General features: G+C 44.6%; 1 protein-coding gene across 1 annotated transcript in view; it reads left to right on the top strand.

Moving 5' to 3' along the window:
- The window catches only part of UNKL (unk like zinc finger), a 154,870-nt gene that overhangs the window by 125,122 nt on the left and 10,571 nt on the right, over positions 1–19,177 (top strand). The window contains exon 9 of the mRNA XM_068247311.1: positions 16,798–16,890. Coding sequence (XP_068103412.1) covers positions 16,798–16,890 — 93 coding nt within the window. The remainder of the gene's footprint in view (positions 1–16,797; positions 16,891–19,177) is intronic.

The raw sequence follows: 19,177 nt of genomic DNA, 5'->3' as shown, positions 1-19,177 counted from the left end.
ATGATGAATCGAGGCCATAGTGTGTAAGCAAAAGTGACGACCATATGCATAGTACCTTTCCTTACCGCACCTGCTGAAAGTCACTCTATTGTGTGCCATGCTGTTACCCCTCCTCTTCCCTTCTGTCGCGATAGTATGCATCACTCTGGTATACCAGAGTCATGTGTCTGTACAGCACCACTGAATGCAGCTTACGCCTCCTTTATTGTGGAGTCTAAAACAAACTATTCTATGCAGTCATGTAACAATCCCATAGGCTTATTAGCAAAAACATGCGGCATCAGCACAGCCTATGTTGATATTGCATGTTTATGGTCATAAGCCTTTATTGTATTTTGAAAACTTAATTAACCACTTTGGGACCGGCAGCCTACCCCCTTAAGGACCAGGGCAATTTGCATGGAGGGGGGGCGCGTTTGGGGGGTCCGGGCGGCCGGATCCCTTCTGTGGCTGGCTGGGCATGGTGTCCCCTATGGAGGCAGGTGTCCCCCCTGTAGCTGGCAGCTTTCACTCACATTCCAGGCTCCAGTGATGAGCCGCAGTAGCCACCTCTTCTCCAGCCGGCATCTCTGCTCCAAATGACGCTCAGGTCCTGTTCGTGGCTTGATGACGTCATCAAGCCGGGACCCGGCGCTGACGTCAGACGGAGCAGAGATGCCGGCCAGAGCAGAGGGGAGTGCCGATCGTCGCTGGAACAGCAGGGAGGTGAGTGGATCCTCTTCCTTCCCCCCCGCCGCCGCTGCTGTCAAAGTGATCACTACGATCCGCCGGCTATCGTAGTGATCAGCAGCCATACGCAATGGCTGCTGATCACTCGGGGGATATATGACAGCTTAATCTCCCCCTCTGGGTGCGCACGATCGTGTCGGGACGGTTTGTTAGCGCGGCCGTTGAATCAACGTCCGGTCAGAACAGTAGTACCTCCTGCTGGACGTTGATTCAACGCACCTGGTCCGCGAACACGGTAAATCCAGCGCTGGAGACTTGGGCGCAGCAGCGCAGGAGACTTGGGCGCAGCCGGCGCCACCATAGGCCGTAATAGGAACTACGGCTATCGCAGGCACAGGGAGTAACTTCAGCGCCGTCAGAAGACGGACCTGAAGTTGCTTTTAAAACAATAATTCGGATTCCAGCAATTGCTGGAAGCCGAATTATTTCATTCCCCCGCTATCCATGTCGGCCTGGAGGGGGAATAGTAATTAACACGGCCCGGACTTGTGCGGCAGCAGGATCAGCCCTATACTGGCTGTGTCCTGCGCCCAAGTCTCCGGCGCCGTTCTCTCTCGTACGCCTGGTCCGCAAGTGGTTAATTTCAAAAATAATAATAATAATCATTTTTGAAAGAGCTGGTGCTGTGCAAATTTATTTTATTTTTCATGGATTTTAAAGGAAAAATATATACCATGTCTCAGTTTATACTTATTCCAGTTTTAAAATAAGATGTGCTGATATACAAAAAAAATGACAAATTGGATTCAGCCATTTATCCCCTGTATTGTAACATTATATTATGTTTTGGGTATAAGGTATGATGATGATGTTGGACTTTGAAATAAAGCTATATATTGTATTGTATACTTTTCTGCTTTGAACTTTTAACAATAATCAAACATTTTTAATGGTAAAAATAAGTAAAAAGAGGATACATTGGAATGTAATAGGACATTTTACTATATAGGAGGTATTCTCTCAATATTGGGTGTGGTTAAACAATATTTTCATTGAAATATTCCCATGTTTCGTTTCCACTAGATTCCCATTGTTATGCTGCCCCTATTATAATCCTATGTGATGTGTTTGACTTTTAGTTGCCTCCATTATAGTGCCCCCAATAGTTGTTCCCTCCATAATGACTTCATGTATACTGTCCTTTTTAGTGGACCATGTGCTGTGAGGCTTTTATATTGGTCCTTGTGCAGTTCCCCCAGATAGTGGCTCTTGTGCTGTGCCTTTTCAGGCTCTGTTCCCACTAGAGTAGAGAATATACATTTTTTTTTTTTTTTTGTCCGTTCTCCGCTCATTGCTAAGTAGAGTGAACAGCTCCTATGTTATTTTATGAGATGCTAATTTAAAATTTTCGCATGTTGTCTCGCCTCCTACTTATATAGTGGAGGTGTGAATGCAAGGCTGTGGTTCTTGAAATGTGGTATAGAGGGTTGACAGAACACTTATCGGAGCCAAGGACCTAGAAATACTTCAGCTCCTTGCACTGTCTGGCTAGATGGTAGGGTTATTATTATTTATTTATTGTGTTTATAAAGCGCCAACATATTACGCAGCGCTGGACTCCAGATGTTTCTGAACCTGGGATCCTAGCACTTCATAGTGAGGGCACAATCCACTGGGCAACTGTGCTGCTTTTCACCAGTGAGACAAGTACAAATTAAGCAGGGGAATTCATGCTTGTATGTGTACATCAAGACAGATAGATTGGAAAACAGACAAATAACTGTTCTGTAAAATACTTAAGTGTACCTAGCCAAAGCTTAGGTACAAAAAGAGAGAATTAAAGGGACACTGTAGGGGGGTGGGGAGAAAATGAGTTGAACTTACCTGGGGCTTCTAATGGTCGCCCGCGCAGCCACTCACCAATATTCTGGCTCCGCCTCCGGTTCACTTCTGGAATTTCAGACTATAAAGTCTGAAAACCACTGCGCCTGCATTGCCGTGTCCTCGCTCCCGCTGATGTCACCAGGAGCGTACTACGCAGGCACAGACCATACTAGGCCTGTGCAGTACACTCCTGTTGACATAAGCGGGAGCGAGGACATGGCAATGCAGGCGCAGTGGTTTTCAGACTTTATAGTCTGAAATTCTAGTAGTGAACCGGAGGCGGGACCATTCTCCCCCCCCTCCTACAGTATTCCTTTAACTTGAGAGAAAAATCCTCAGGATCCTATTAAGGCTTCTTTTAGGGCCGGTTCACACTTGTCCCTTTGCCCACGATCGCGTTCGGCTACACGACTGCGATTTGTGGGCAAAATCTCGCGATTCTGCACAATTTGGGCTTGTGATTTCCGTTCAATAGAACGAGAATCACAGAGCAATCGCCCCAAAACGTTGCATGCAGCGCATTTCGATTAATCAAAATTGCAACCGCTGCAGTGTAAATGTATCAATAGGGATACATTGTAGCAGCACTTTGCTGATCGCTGGCAAATTGCCCCAATGTGAACTCTTTCACACTAGAGGCTGCGGTAGAAAAGGCTGAAAGTCAGCCTTTTGCTTAACGCCAATACATAGCGTTTTCAAAGCGTTTTCAAAGCCTTTTGAAAGAGTTTTACAGCCCATATGAAAACGTCCTTTTTTTTTTTTCTTTTATAAAAATAAGTGAACAAGATAGCTGTAAAACGCTTTGAAAAGGCTTTGAAAAGGCTGAAGTTGGCGGTTTCCATTGACTATCATTGAAACGCCAACAGCCAACTTCGGCTGTTAACAGCCCTGAAAAAGCTCCTGGGAGCGTTGAAACGCAACGCTCCAAAACGCCGAGTTAGATGTGAAAGGTAAAATTAAAGTCTATGGACTTTCTTTTACCTAGCAAAACGCCAACTTCGGCCGTGGCGTTAAAACGCCGAAAAAAATCCCTCTGGTGTGAAAGGGCCCTTAGGGCTCTTTCACATTAGGGCAGATTTTCTGCGTTGCAACGCAACGGGTAAAGTTTGCGTTACCCAAGGTAAAATGAAAGTCCATAGACTTTCATTTTAGCTTTCACATATAACGCAGCATTTTTGTGCGTTGCGTTACACTGCACCCAGGCGCAGTTTTTTGGCCGACGCTAGCTTTATGCGTTACAATGTTAGTCAATGTAAAACGCACACTATGCGCGTTTTTAAACCGTTAACGCAGGCAATCAGTCCCAGAATGCAACGGAGGAACAATGTAGAAAGTTGAAAACTAAAAAGAAAAATAAATTACCTGCGTTTTCCTATGTGCTGTAACGCATTGAAAACGCATTAAAAACGCACACTCACTGCAGTGCAACGCATATTAAAACGCATTAAAACGCATACAACAAAACGTATGCTTTGAGCGTTCTCCAACGCAAGCTCTGATGTGAAAGAGTCCTAAGGCCCCGTTCAGACTGCAGACCGCAACGCGTACGAACGCACGCCATCCGCGTTCGTATGCGTTGCGTGGCTGATCCCATCACACAAAAGTGAATGGGACAGCCATGCGTTTTTACAAAAAATGCGTGCAGCATGCGTTCCCGGACCGCACAGGTCCGGAACGCATGCAGTGTGAACATCAGACATTGCACTCTATGCAATGTCTGATGTCGTGCGTGTCGGCCACCTGCACGCGTTTCCAAAACGCGGCTGGAAACGCGTGCAGTGTGAACGGGGCCTTAGTGTTTTGTTGTTCCCCCTCGCGAAAGCAGCCATCTGAAAGATTGCCAACTGTAACCCCGATGTGCAAGGGGTCCGTGCTCTGCAGTGCGGGGACCAAAGAACACGAGGGAAGCCTCAATGGGATCCTGAGGCTTTCCTCTCTTTAGCCAAGTATCTTTCTGAGCATGAGCATTAGTTCAGGGTTTCTTTAAGTAAAGAGGCCTGAACAATATCTTGAGATAATGTCCATGCAGGAAAATATATCAGTTTTCCTAAGAGTAATGAGGAGAGACCAGACAACCAAAAGTGTTAAACAAAATAGTTAAAAAATTGAGGAAGAGCACCTACTGCTGAAGCCAATAGTCATAGCTGGAAGATTCGGATTTCACAAAAAAAACCAACAAGCAATTGAGACCATTTATGATTTTTCAGACAGTCTAGCAGAGCATTGTGATTTCATAGAGGGAAAGAATGATGCACTAAGACACATTTGTGTGGGGCTAGACCGTTAAATTGCGGTATACAAAAAAAAGGGTTGCTGACAAAAGATAACCTTACCTCTAAGAGAGTCGGGGAAATTGCAGTAGCAATGAAGGCTGTTGCTAAGACCTTGTGAGCTCAAAACAGAACTATAGCTGAAATGGTTCAAAAAAATGGCTACAGACTTACAGAAACTCAGTATGAGCCACAGAGGGCGCAAAATCTTGCTACAGATGGGGAACAGTTCCCAGTGTGCTTCATTAAAAGATGTGCACTGCAGGAAATGTGATAAAATAAGTCCTAGTCTGCTGAATGTAAGGACTGGTTCACACAGGCTTCTGCCGAGCTCTCGCTTGGCGCCACGTTCAAACGCCGGCGTTTAAATGCCAGCGTTTAGACGCTAGCTTTTGAAGGCTTTTAGGAAGCGTTCAAGGCTTGCAATTCTGGTCTCTGCTATTGTTTCCTGGCGTTATCGCCTCTGAAAGCAATATGTTGCTTTCGAGACTAGATGCAACGCCGGGATCTACCGCCAGGCTTTCATGAAAGCCAGCTCTAAACGCTCCCATTCACTTGGGATGGCGGTAGATCCCAAAAAACGCAGCGTCTGAAACGCCGCTTTAAACGCCACAAAAACGCCCGTGTGAACCAGCCCTAAAGGAAAAACCTTTCTAGATTAAAAATCTTTGAGGCCTCTTTAACACTACATGCAAATCCATTATTTTTTTTTAATAATATCCGATTTTTTTTTTATTCAGTTTAAAAAAAAAAAAAGTGCATGCTGCTATGTTTTTTAATTAGAATCAAAAATTGGATCGTATAAAAATCAGAATTGCATGTAGTGTGCAAGAGGCCTGAGGGCTCTTTTACACTACATGTGATTCTGATTTTAATGCGATTTTACATGCAATTTTAATTACAATTTTTAATGCTATTAAAAATTGTCCTGCATGCTGCGCGAATTCCAATTTGCAGTGCAAAAGAAACCTGAGGCTTTGCTGAAAAAATGCAGCATGCAGGACCTTATTTAGTTTTTTTTTTTTTATGCAACTAAATGGCCCTGAAAAAACTTTTTTTTTGGGGGGGGGTTTGTTTTAACATTGTTTGCCACACTGTGCAGACAAAGCTACTGTGTATTGCATAGAGCAGCCATTTTCAACCAGGGTTCCGCAGAACCCTGGGGTTCCGTGAGAACCCCTCAGGGGTTCCGCGGCGTTTTGCTTCTTCTGCGGGACAGATTGGTCCCGCTTCCTCCTTCCGTGGGATAAATTAGTCCCTTGATGCGACTGGCGGATTGATTCAATCTGTGGCGCATCACGCCGCTCTCTTGTAGGGCAGTTTTCGTGCCCTTCGGTGATGCGGAAGAGAGCAGCGTCACTGGTCGACGTACGTGGAGGAGGAGATGGCGAGCAAATAGGAGACAGTGAGGAGGAGACACATCGAGGCAGTCACTGGGTGAGTATGTTTGAGCCTGTCAGCATGCACTGTAGCCAGCATATCAGCGTGTAGGGTGGCTGATAGCCGAGTCCCCTGTGCACTTGACATCTTGGGAAACTTGAGGCTTCACTCCAGGGGCTGGTTGTCACTTTCCCCACAAGCTGATACTGAGAACATCTGTGCCTAGTTACCTATATTGGGGATCCGCATTCCTGCCTACCTATACTGAGAACATCTGTGTCTGGTTACCTATATTGTGGGTCCATATTCCTGCCTACCTATACTGAGAACATCTATGCCTAGTTATCTATATTGGGGATCCATATTCCTGCCTACCTATATTGAGAACATCTATATATGGTTACCTTTTACTTGGGGTCCCTGTGGAGTGATTGCTACATTGTATACAGGGGTGATGAATGCATTTATTATGTGAGATGATTACTGCATTTGCTTTGGTAGTAGATTGGTGCAATTTATGTGTGGGGGTGATTGCTACATTGTATACCAGGGGTGATAAATGCATTTATTATGTGAGTTGGCGAAAAATGGCGGTTTCTCTGCATCATTTTCATGCAGGGGTTTCCTGAAATTTGAAAAAAAATTTAAGGGTTCCTCGGCCCAAAAAAGGTTGAGAAAGCCTGGCATAGAGAAAAAGCTGGTAGAGTTTGAAAAGATTGTGTCGTTTATTGTTATGAAATATATATTACAAGGAGAGTGGAGAAGACTAGCTCTAGATGCTAGCTGGAAACTAACTGGCCACACCGGATCATGTACATACAGTACAATCACATGCTCTCAAAGAAATAAAGACCTATCGCCATTACAAAGAGAGTTAAGGCACTGTAGATTGCAATGCTTTGCACCTGCCTGACTGGAAACTCACAGGCATCACTGGCCTGGGTACTTCTTATTGGCCTCTGAGGAAGCTTTTGTCAAAGCGAAACTGATGTCAGGCCCTCTTCACCCCCACCGCATACTCAGATGTCTGTTCACTGTGATTAAAGGTACAAAGCATTGCAATCTACAGTGCCTCAACTCTCTTTGGATTGGCGATATGAAATATTTATTACCCTTAATTGATTAAACATTCACCTTTTTTTGATGGCAGAAATGAAGGTGCATTGCTAACACTTCTGAGATGGTCTTGCAACCCTTTCTAGCTTTGTGGGCTGTGTGTATTCAGTTAAAGGACGTCGGGGGAAAATGAGCTGAACTTACCCGGGGCTTCTAATGGTCCCCTGCAGACATCCTGTGCCCGTGCAGCCACTCACCGATGCTCCGGCCCTGCCTCCGGTTCACTTCTGGAATTTCAGACTTTAAAGTCTGAAAACTGCGCCTGCGTTGCCGTGTCCTCACTCCCGCTGAGGTCACCAGGAGTGTTTAGCACAAGCTCAGTATGGTCTGTGCCTGCGCAGTACACATCAGCGGGAGCGAGGACATGGCAACGCAGGCGCAGTGGTTTTCAGAAGTGAATTGGAGGCTGAGCCGGAGCATTAGTGAGTGGCTGCGCAGGCACAGCATGTCTGCGGGGGACCATTAAAAGCTCCGTGTTCAACTCCTTTTCCCCCGACTCTTCCACAGTATTCCTTTAAATAAAGATAGCACAATACGAGGGCTAATCTACACATTGTGTCACCCAAAAATAAAACAATATTATTTAAAGGACTACTATCGCGAAAATCGCAAAATTTAAAGTACATATAAACACATACAAATAAGAAGTAATTTTCTTCCAGAGTAAAATGAGCCATACGTTACTTTTCCCCGATGTAATATAATAATGTATGGCTCATTTTACTCTGGAAGAAAAATACTTTGTATATGTTTACACGCATTTAAAATTTTACCATTTTTCGTGATAGTGGTCCTTTAAAAACCATTAACTTCTATTGTACAAAACCAGTTACAAAAGACTTGAAAATAATTGGGCAGGATTTTTAATCATCCATATATACAATCCTATTTCATATGTTAGATAGTTGCAAAGGATCAAATCGCATATATTTATTACCAATTTATTTTTGTAAGTAAATATATGACTAGACAAAAAAAAATCTGATTTTTAGGCCGGTTTTACACCTAATATTAGCGGTGCGAAGCGGTGGAGAAATCTGCCTGCATATCACCATGTGCCGCGGTGTGACGACATATGCATAGCACTGTCCCCGGTTAGTGACATATTCCCTGCTGGGCAGGAAGTATGTCACTGAAGTTCCCTTGCCGGACATGCGTGCCACGTTTCACCGCACTCCTGTTATGCACACTTACTGCAACGCCCATTGACTTGCATTACTGCATAATCTGCGGTAGGCACGGATCATGTGGTAATGCAATGCAGCCTTTGTGTCGGCATCACGTTAAATGTACAAGTCTCCATAGATGTACATGACCCTTGCGGTGGGGAGAGTGACATGAGGTGACACTGTGCAGGTATGCAAGATGATTGAGATTACTTTCTTATAAAAATATCAAACATTTAAAGGGTCCACAAACTTCCAAACACCACTGTGTATTTTTCATTATGTAATCCATTACAATCACTTAAGTTTGTCGTAGGACAGAACCTTTAATGTTGTTTATTACACTTTTGCAGAAGGATTGACTTATGAAAGATAGGGCTATAGGGGAAAACCTTGTGTAAAACAATCAGATTTCAGCTTTTGAATAAAGCAAAAAATGCAGTTGCCCTGCATCTTCACGATTGCTTCATTTGTCAAAAGCCAAGCCTGTCTTCTTCCCTGTACGCTTTGTCCTGGGTAATTAGTTATAGAATTCAGCAGCGCTGACACTTTAAGGTATTCTGCAGAAGGAGGAGATCAGCATTCAGAGCTTGTTTGTCATGCACACAAGCCCCTTTCTGATGCTCAGTCCTCCTCTATGCCTGAGAGCTTAGGACAGCCTCCTGATGTGACTGTGGTCACATGACTGGGAAGCGGCTGTGACAAGCTGCCTGGGTACAGTGTGTGTGCAGAGCAGGGACTGCAGGCAGTGAGTCAGCACTTATACAGCTGGTAAGCACAACTATGTCTGCATTTCTGTTACTTTTCACTGTAAAACCTCTTTAGTTACCTCAGTCCTGCCATCTCTTCACACACTGCTGTTCACTGTTCATTTTGTGACCCTGTCATGTCTCTTTATATCTGACACACCTTGGGACTGCAGCCAACTCTGAATATCCTGTCACTGTTCTTTGCTTGCTATATTGTTACCGTATGAAGAATGACTGAAGACATTAAGATTTCCCTGCTTCTGGGCTTACAGCTCTATGAAATGGTGCTGGTTGTGTATGTAAGCTTATATAACACATGAGCTTATATGCATAACATGTCCCTGTCAGGGTTATATGCCTCTTGTGCATATACTTTGTATTTGGATTACATGAGCCTGTTTTATGAATGATGTGAGATTTGTGCATGTGTGTTTGTGTATGGATGTATTTGTGTGCATGTTTGTTTAAAATATATACTTTTATTAATGATTTGTGTAGTCCAAGGCATTGTGCCATGTACTACTTCATAGGGCTTTCAGAGATTCACATCATACAGATTTCAACAGCTCACCTTGTAAATTGTGTGTAGAGGTGGGATTTAGCCATATGTACAGCACTACTGGACACACTGTGGAGGAGAGCTCTGCTCATGCAATATATATTGTAGCATTGGAGGATCGCTCCCTCATTCACTAACCCCTGTGTCTCCTTTGCTAATGTCTCCAACCCACTAGCCTCTCAAACCACATATCCTCTATGTATGTATTTGTTTTGCCAGATGTCCTGATTATACAGAAGTTTTAGCTTCTTATGTGTCTGTTGGCGCTATATAAATTTTTTTTAAAAAAAAGCAAATATATTTTGTGCACGTATGTAATTTATTTATTTTTTAATGCTAATGCAACTCCAGCATTTGTATAGTGCTTTTCTCCCGTCTGACTCATTTGAGCTTAGTAGGCAGCAGCAGTGCTAGGGCTGGTTTATACTATCAGTGCTTTCTAAGTGCTAGTGATTTGAAAAGCTCTTGCTAATGTAATGTTCTTGCAGTGTGAACCAGCCCTTTGGGGGGTCTTGCCCAATATCTCCTTACTGTATTGGTACTGGCTTACTGAATAGGAAGTGCTAAGATTCAAACCCTGGTCTCCTATGTTAGAGGCAGTGCCCTTAAAGGGAACCTTAACTGAGAGGGATATGGATGTCTCCCTTTAAACAATACCAGTTGCTTGTCAGTCCTGCTGATCTCTTTGGCTGCAGTGGTGGCTGAATCACACACCTGAAACAAGCATGCAGCAAATCCAGTCTGACTTCAGTCAGAGCACCTGATCTGCATGCTTGTTGAGGGGCTGTGGCTAAAAGTATTAGAGACATAAGATCAGCAGGAGAGTCAGGCAACTGGTATTGTTTCAAAAGGAAAAATCCATATCCTTTTCAGTTTAGGTTCCATTTAACCTTCACACTAGTAAGCCGCCATGCCTTTTACTATATGTTGCCAACTGTGTACTAATATATTTGATGGTGCATTCATCATCTCCAGCACGTAATAACTGTGGCAGGTGAACATCTTTGAGTAAATGGGTTGCTCTATCAGTACTTGTTTGTGTCTTCTAGCCCCTGTGTATTTTGTGCTCAGGGAAGAGGGGACCATGTTTTCCTGTGAGACACTGCTGACTCCAGGGAGAACTGTAAACAGACCATGCATCCATGATGCAGTGTCAACTGAAACTGCAGCTTTAATACAAACCAGAATTTCTAAAATACAATGAGACATACAGAAGTAAACACAAAAGGAAAGTAGTGATGCCTTCTCCCCAGAGGCCCCGTTCACACTTGCGTTTTGGCAAATAAACGGACCGGATTCTGATCGGATCCTGACCTGATCCTGATCAGAACCGTACGGTTCCGATCCGGATCCGGTCCGTTTGTATCAGGCATGCATCAGGCTGGCATCCGGATCCGTGGGTAAAAAATAGCAAAATTTAAAAAAAAAATGTTGGGGTCAGCAGAAGGTGCACCTGGTGCACCTGTAGAATCAGGTTCCTCCGCTGTAGGCCTCACCTCCACCTCCGACATTCTGCCAAACAGCTCCAGCACGACTGTCACTGCTGCTCCACTCCAGACATGCTTGGCCCATGTGTCCCCATCCGAAATGGCCGCTTGGATACGCATAGGAAGTGGGGTAGAACGTCAGGTTTTTGTAGGCAGTGTGTTCTGTGCCTTCCGTTCCCCATTGTTTTCTGTGTTCCTGATGGTGCTGTCAGGCTCAGGTCCGGCTCCGGTCCGGGGGCGTGGGCCGGAGATCCGGACCCAAAAAATAGCGCATGTTGGAAAAGAGTCTGGATCCGATCCGGCTCCGTACTGTACGGAACGGACGCGTGTGAACGTCCGCATAGACTTTACATTGCTATGTCCGCATAGACTTGTACAGTATGCGGTCCGGATCAGATCCGGAAAATCCGGATAGCGAACACTAATGTGAACCGGGCCTTACAGCTTGGGTCTTGGGGAGCTGCTGATCCTCTGTCTTAACATTACACTCATGAGTCTGTACGCATACAAGCAGCAGGGCCTCTTACCTGAGTTGGGGAATGGCTGTGATACAGGAGCCCCAGCACACCTTCCAGAACAATTTTGAGATGCCAAAATATTTTATAAACATTTTGGTTCAGTGTTTTAGTGTTGTTTGTAAAATAAGTCCAAGAAAAATATAATTTACTAGACCCTGTGTGAATCTGCACAGACCCACCAACCTCATTGCTTATAAGGATCAAAAGGCGGCAGCAATAAAATAAGACTTCAATGGAGGGGATCACTTTTAGGCCTCTTTCACAGTGGGACGGTGCGTTTGATGCGCCATTTAAGTTGCACAACGCGCCCCTAATGCAGCGTATGTAGGTTATAAAATTGGACGTTCTTTTTGTACTGCGTTGTCTCTTGGTGCGCCGTTTTCGTCGCATACTGATGGAATGAAAACCGCACATGCGTTACGTTAAAAAAAAAAAACATTACTGAGCATGCGCAACACACATAACACAGCAAAGTTATTGCTAAACGCACAGCATGCAGCACTTTCTAAATATTGCTACACGTTACACACAACGCAACAAGTGCACTGCGAATGTCGCACAGACTTTGCATTGCTGTGCATAAGCCTGTGTTGGAACATTTTCTAACGTGCGACTTTAACGTTGCACTGTGCAAGAGGCCTTAATGACAGTTGCTGTAATGTCTGTCTCTAGTAGCAAAAACAAAAGTTTGCTTTCCTAAAACAGAAAGAATTTGCGATAATTCAGGTTGGAGTGAGCTTGAGATGTCTCCCAGAGCATCATTGCTGAATACATGCAAATTAACCATTGTACCCTTAGAAGCTAAACACACCTCCAGAACCGCTGGAATGCAATGATGTGTCAGCTTGTTAATTTGTACAGAGCCATAATAATCCAACATGCATACAGACTGTTTCGGATTGTTTGATCCTCATCAGTGCATGGCATGGATTAATTTGGCTCTATGGTGTAGGGCTTGTAACACCGAGAGGTACAGACTAACCAGCAAGCTCATAGTGACCTAGAACTCATTGGAGTTCTGGGTCACCATGAGCTTGCTGGTTAGTCTGTACCTCTAGTAACAAAAAAAGCCTATGTTCTTATGTTACATAACTGTGACCATTGACTGATTGTAAGCTCTTTTGGAATAATATTTAGATATATTACTTTATAAACAATGCGGGTCTGTTAAGTGCGATACCTTCCTTGGACAGATTTTGGATTTTACATGCAAGACACCGACCCTATCTCATTGTGGGCAAACCCACATTGATCTGTCCACATTGTTCTGGTTAGAGGTCTGCATTCTCATTTACAGTGCCTATAAAAGATCATTAAATAGTATGAAACCTAAAAAAAACTTTTCTGGTAATCTTAAGCAGAAAAGAGATCAGATGTTATCAGTCGGAGTCGGAGCAATTTTGGGTACTTGGAGTCCGAGTCGGTGGTTTCATAAACTGAGTGAGGAGTCTGAGTCAGAAGATTTTTGTACTCCACAGCCCTGTCAGGATTACAATTAAATCCTTCTTTTTCCATAATTGTGTGTGACTTAATTTTAAAGAGACACTGAAGCAAGAATAATTCTCGTTCAGAGCTCATAGTTAGCTATCCCGCGGCTAAACGGGGGTCCCTTCAACCCCCCCCAAGCAAAATCAATGACCAAATTGGTTGTAGATTTTGCTGCTCTTCAGGCAGGGCTAACGGCTGCAGCCCTGCCTCTAGTCGCGTCTATCAGCGGCGCATCGCCGCCTCTCCCCCGCCCCTCTCAGTGAAGGAAGACTGAGAGGGGCGGGGGAGAGGCGGAGATACGCGCTGACAGACGCGTGTGGGGCAGGGCTGCGGCGGTTAGCCCTGCCTCAATCAGGAAGAGATCCCCGGCTGCACGGATAGGATTTCGGGGGGTAAGGGACCCTCGTTTAGCCGCGGGATAGCAGCGTTTTAGCAGAAGCACACATGCCCCTGCTAACTATGAGGTCTGAAGCGAGATTTATTTTCGCTTCAGAGTCTCTTTAAAGGACAACTGTAGTGAGTTATGTAAAGGCTGCCATATTTATTTCATTTTAGGCAATACCAGTTGCCTGGCTGTTCTGCTGATCATCTGCCTCTAATACATTTAGTCATAGACCCTGAACAAGTATGCAGATCAGGTGTTTCTGACATTGTCAGATCTGGCAGGATTAGCTGCATGCTTGTTACTAGTGTGATACAGATGTCTTTTGGGGGAAGGTCCTATAATTCTCCCTCATTATCAGGAATATAGAGTGGTTTCCTGATATAGGTAATGCACCTGAGGTGTTAATGCAATAATCTCTAATATCCATCTCCATTTAAAAGTTAGCACATCGGCCTCCTGTTTCTTTCTTAATTTTATTTTTGTTTTGCAATAGCCCGTTTCCTTATTGCTCACTTAGAGCTGCAACATGAAACATAGCCACTGCTAAACTGTACATTAGGAACCTGCATAGGCAAGAACCTTCTCAGACACTGTAATAAGAGAACTACATATCACTGTTGTAAATGTGTAATCCAAAGCACCTAGAATTCAGTTGTCAGTGTAATAACTTCAGCAGGCTGAGATTGTACAGCATATACAGGCTCAGTAAGGGCCTCCTTTGTCTTGCATCACTAGATTTCTAGCTTCAATTCCTACAGGAAATGTTGGCTCAGTGATTACCTCCCTTTGCTTGCATCACTGGGCTTCAGGCTTGTGTATATATAGCTGTTGTTTCTACCAGAGTAGCTATTTATAAGAAGTTAATGTGGAGTCAGCTCAGTGGTGGACTACAGATATCACAAGGGATGTGAACACCTGCATCTGATCTTGAACATTGCATGAGGTGTGTTTTATCTGATGAGCGCCAATACACCAATTTTATACATTCTTCTATTGGCAAAGTTGTACCTTTTGTGGATGCGGCGAACCAGATTTGAAAATGACTTTAGTTATTTCATATCTCTATTGGAAGTTAAAGTGAACCCACGGTGATAGTGATGATGCCATATTTATTTCCTTTTAAACAATACTAGTTGCCTGGCAGCTTTGCTGATCTGCACTAGTGCCTGAATTACACCAGAAACAAGTATGCAGCTAATCTTGTCCGATCTGACAATATACAGAAACACCTGATCTGCTGCATGCTTGTTCAGGGTCTGTGGCTGAACGTGTTAGAGTATAAGCAGAACAGACAGGCAACTGGTATTGCTTAAAAGGAAATAACTATGGCAGCCTCCACATCACTCTCACCTCTGGTTCACTTCAAAGAGGAACTGTAACCAAGAATTGAACATCCATCCCAATCGGTAAACAATACTCCCTTTACCACAAAAAAATCTTTACCTTTTCTCAAATAGATCCTTAAAAACGTCTGTATGGCTGATATTCTGGTAAAATCCCACCCACAGTGTGATGTCAGGATTACACTGTGGCAGCCTTGTTGCATTGTGACAAATAATGCCTGTTCCCATCTCCCATGCAACCAGTATCTCCCTCTCTGCATATGTATATCTATTAACCACTTAAAGTGAACCTTAAGTCTGAAAAAAAAAAATCTTCCTGTTCCCGCCGGCAGCGACTTCCGGTTTCGCCGTCACCGGCCGTCAGGCTGGGAACGCGAGTGATTCTTCGCATTCCCAGCCACAACATCGCCCCCTATGCTGCTATTGCGGCAAGGAAGGCCGCAATAGCAGCATAGGGGGAGATATTGTGGCTATGAACGCGAAGAATCACTCGCGTTCCCAGCCTGACGGACGGTGACGGCGAAACCGGAAGTGGCCGCCGGCGGGAACAGGAAGATCGGAGGGACGCGGTGAGGGCACCGATCAGCTGCAGGGGGCTGAGGAAAGCCCCAGGTGAGTAAAACTCATTATTTTTCAGACTTAAGGTTCACTTTAAAGAGAATCTGAAGCGAGAATAAATTTCGCTGATTCTCTTTATATATAGCAGGGGCATGTTTGCCCCTGCAAATCGCCGCTATACCACCACTGAACGGGGGTCCCTTACCCCCCAAATCCCCCCTGCAAAATCCACGACCAACTTGGTCGTGGATTTTGCTGCTGCTGGAGGCAGAGCTAATGGCTGTAGCTCTGCCTCTCAGCGCGTCTATCAGGCGGCGGATCTCCGCCTCTCCCCGCCCCTCTCAGTGAAGACTGAAAGGGGCGGGGAGAGGCGGCGATCAGCGCTGACAGACACGCTAAGAGGCAGGGCTATAGCAGTTAGCCCTGCCTCACCAGGAATCCCCGCACTGCACGGAGGGGATTTGGGGGGTAAGGGACCCCCATTCAGCGGCGGTATAGCAGCATTTTAGCAGGGGCAAACATGCCCCTGCTATATATAAGAGAATCAGCGAGATTTATTCTCTCTTCATATTCTCTATAAGGACAACATTAATTGAAATCTACTGGTATTGTTTAAAAGGAAACATCCATTTCCCTGTCAGTTAAGGTTCCCTTTAAGGGGGCAGAGACCCCTGGTACTTAAACGGTTAAAAAAAACAACAAACAACCTTTTAGCCGATCGCATTGTTAAGGGGTGTGGTTATAGATAATGACATCTGGTGCTGTATTTTTTTTCCATGGCTGCCAGTAGTAAAGATGACGTGCAAGCTGATTGTGGATCAAGCAATATGAACAAATTATGTGGCAAATAATCATTTCTTGATCTTTCTCCTATTTTTTTTTTTTTTTACTTCTCACTTTACAATGTATTGATTTATTTTTTTCCCTTATCGCTTAAGTTCCTCTTTAATGAGTATTGGATATTAAGGACTAGAGGAGGGTACTCCTAAAACCAACTAATATTTATAACTGTGCCTAACTGGCTTGACCTTAACTGACTTGTATGTGCATGTTTGTCTGTGCAAACACAGTCTGCTTGCTATAGGTTGTGATGCTGCCCATCAGCATTGCCCTTTTCCCTGGTTTAATGAGTGAGTCAGATGACTTGTTGCTGATGTTATCTGTAGTGCTTAGCTGTTACACACACTTCTTCCTCTGCTGAGTTACACTATTTCTTGTTTTGCAGGTTCTGCCCTAGATCTTCATTTTAGCAATATAAGCGTTGCATCTTTAGACAAAGAATTAGAGGACTCGGACAACGGTGACCTGGGATTATCAAGTAAGGGTTCATTTGTTTTTTATTCCTAGGAACTTCACCATCTGCACTGTTTTCTTAATTTATTAACGTCTTTTGCTCTTACCTTATTTTTCATTTTACTGTGTTATACTTCTTTTTTTTTTTTTTTTTTTTTTTTTTAATGCATTAAGGGACCTTTTCCAATATCTGCGAATACATGCGTTTCCGTTGTGTTTTGAAAACCACATTTTCTTGAATGAAAATTGCTGCAAAATCCATATAATCTAAAACTGAGAAACCCAAGAAACTGCAGTGATTACTTGGTAAATAAAGTAAAAGAAAAGGCCTCAGAAATATATCCACAAGTGCCCAAATTCAAGCCCCAGCAAGCATTCATTCCTCCCAGAAGCAGTGCGACTAGTTCATGAATCCAATAAATCTCTCTAATAAACACTCCCAGGTTCTGCTGAGGTTAACGAGTGAAGGTCAAGGAAGGACATTTTCCTTCTACTTAAAGGGAGGGTCCATGGAGTTAGTAAAAAAAAATAAATAATCCACTTACCTGGGGCTTCCTCCATCCCGTGGCAGGCAGGACGTGCCCTCAATGCCGCTCCGGAGGCTCCCGGTTTTCTCCGGTGGCTCACCCGAACTGGCCAGGCTGGCTCCTGATCGGCCTTCTCCTTGCGCTCCAACGTGCATCTCACGCGGTCGCGCTGATGTCATCGGACATCCTACTGACTGTATGGCGCAGAACAACTGTGCCTGCGCAGTACAGCCTGGAGGACGTCCGATGACGTCAGCGTGACCCCATGAGACGCACGTTGGAGCGCACAAGAGCCCGACCTGGAAGCCGTCCTGGCCAGGTCGGGTGAGCCACCGGAGAAGACCGGGAGCCTGCGGAGCGGCGTTGAGGGCACGTCCTGCCTGTCACGGGCTGGAGGAAGCCCCAGGTAAGTGGATTAGTATTTTTTAAGAGGGTTATGTACTTAAAGGGAACCTTAACTCAAAATAAAACCATGAGTTTCACTTACCTGGGGCATCTACCAGCCCCCTGCTACCATCCTGTGCCCTCGCAGTCACTCATGGCTCCTCCGGTCCCCTGCTGCCAGCTAGTTTCGTTTTTGCCGACTGGGAGTCGGCCGGCCTCCATGCGTACCTTTTTACGCATTCCCGCTGGTGCAGGAAGCTATCACAGACACAAGTACATTTTTACACGTTACAGGTGCAATGTGTACATTTTTACGCGTTGCACCCGTATTGCGCAAAAATGTACTTGTTAATGTCCGCGATAGCTTTCTGCACCAGCGGGAATGCGTAAAAATGTACGCATGGCGGCCGACCGACTCCCAGTCGACAAAACCGAAACTAGCTGGCAGCAGGGGACCTGAGGAGCCATGAGTGACTGCGAGGGCACAGGATGGCTGCAGGGGGCTGGTAGAAGCCCCAGGTAAGTGAAACTCATGTTTTTTTTTTTTGTTTTTTTTTTTTGTTTGTTTTTTTCTAGTTTAAGGTTCCCTTTAAGGGTCTGCCTACCATTGTAGTTTGTTCATTTACATTATCCTTTAAAGGTAATTTGCTGCACTTGAAAACTTTTTTTTTTTTTCTCTGCAGTGTACTGCAGAATAAACATACTAATGGGCGTTGTCCTTGGAGTGGAGTAAAATAGTTTACCATTGTAGTCATCAGCTAAAGATAAACGTTGGAGCAAGCATTTTACCAGTTGCAAACTAAATGTATAGACTGAAAATGCAAACGTTTGGCATATTTTGTGTTTCTTTGTTACTTTATCACTAACAAAGAAACCTCTAAAAGGTCTTGAAAGCTTGCATTTTGAGTCCATAAAGTTAGCAATTAAATGGGATAATCTAGGTGAGAAAGGAGCGCTGCATAGTGTATTGCCAAAGGCAGGACTTTAATCGCATTAAAAGTTATACTCACAAGACATAGAGCTTAAAATCGCATTTCAGCGGTGGGGCACAACCGCTACACGCCCAGGGAGGCAGATACACACGTGCTGTGGCCGGCAGCGCGGTCTCCGTTGGCCTGGGGGCTCGTCTCTCGGGGCGGTGGGCAGGGGCTATCCTCGGCGTGTTGGCGGCGTCATTACTCGATTAAAGTTCTGCCTTTGGTAATAAACTATGCAGCGCTCCTTTCTCACCTAGATTGTTTGCACATTCCCATCCTTTGGAGCAGCGCTGTGTAATACTGGAGAGGACTAAAGGACTAGTGGAAGTGTTTATTGCTCTGTTGTGAGAGCGCAAGGAACTTTGTTTATGTTTGGATAATCTGATTAAATGGGATAACCCTTCCACCAAGTTGTCATTTTCTG

This window comes from Hyperolius riggenbachi, chromosome 7, assembly GCF_040937935.1.
Source record: "Hyperolius riggenbachi isolate aHypRig1 chromosome 7, aHypRig1.pri, whole genome shotgun sequence".
Classification (NCBI taxonomy): domain Eukaryota; kingdom Metazoa; phylum Chordata; class Amphibia; order Anura; family Hyperoliidae; genus Hyperolius; species Hyperolius riggenbachi.
This window is presented reverse-complemented; position numbering and strand designations above follow the sequence as displayed.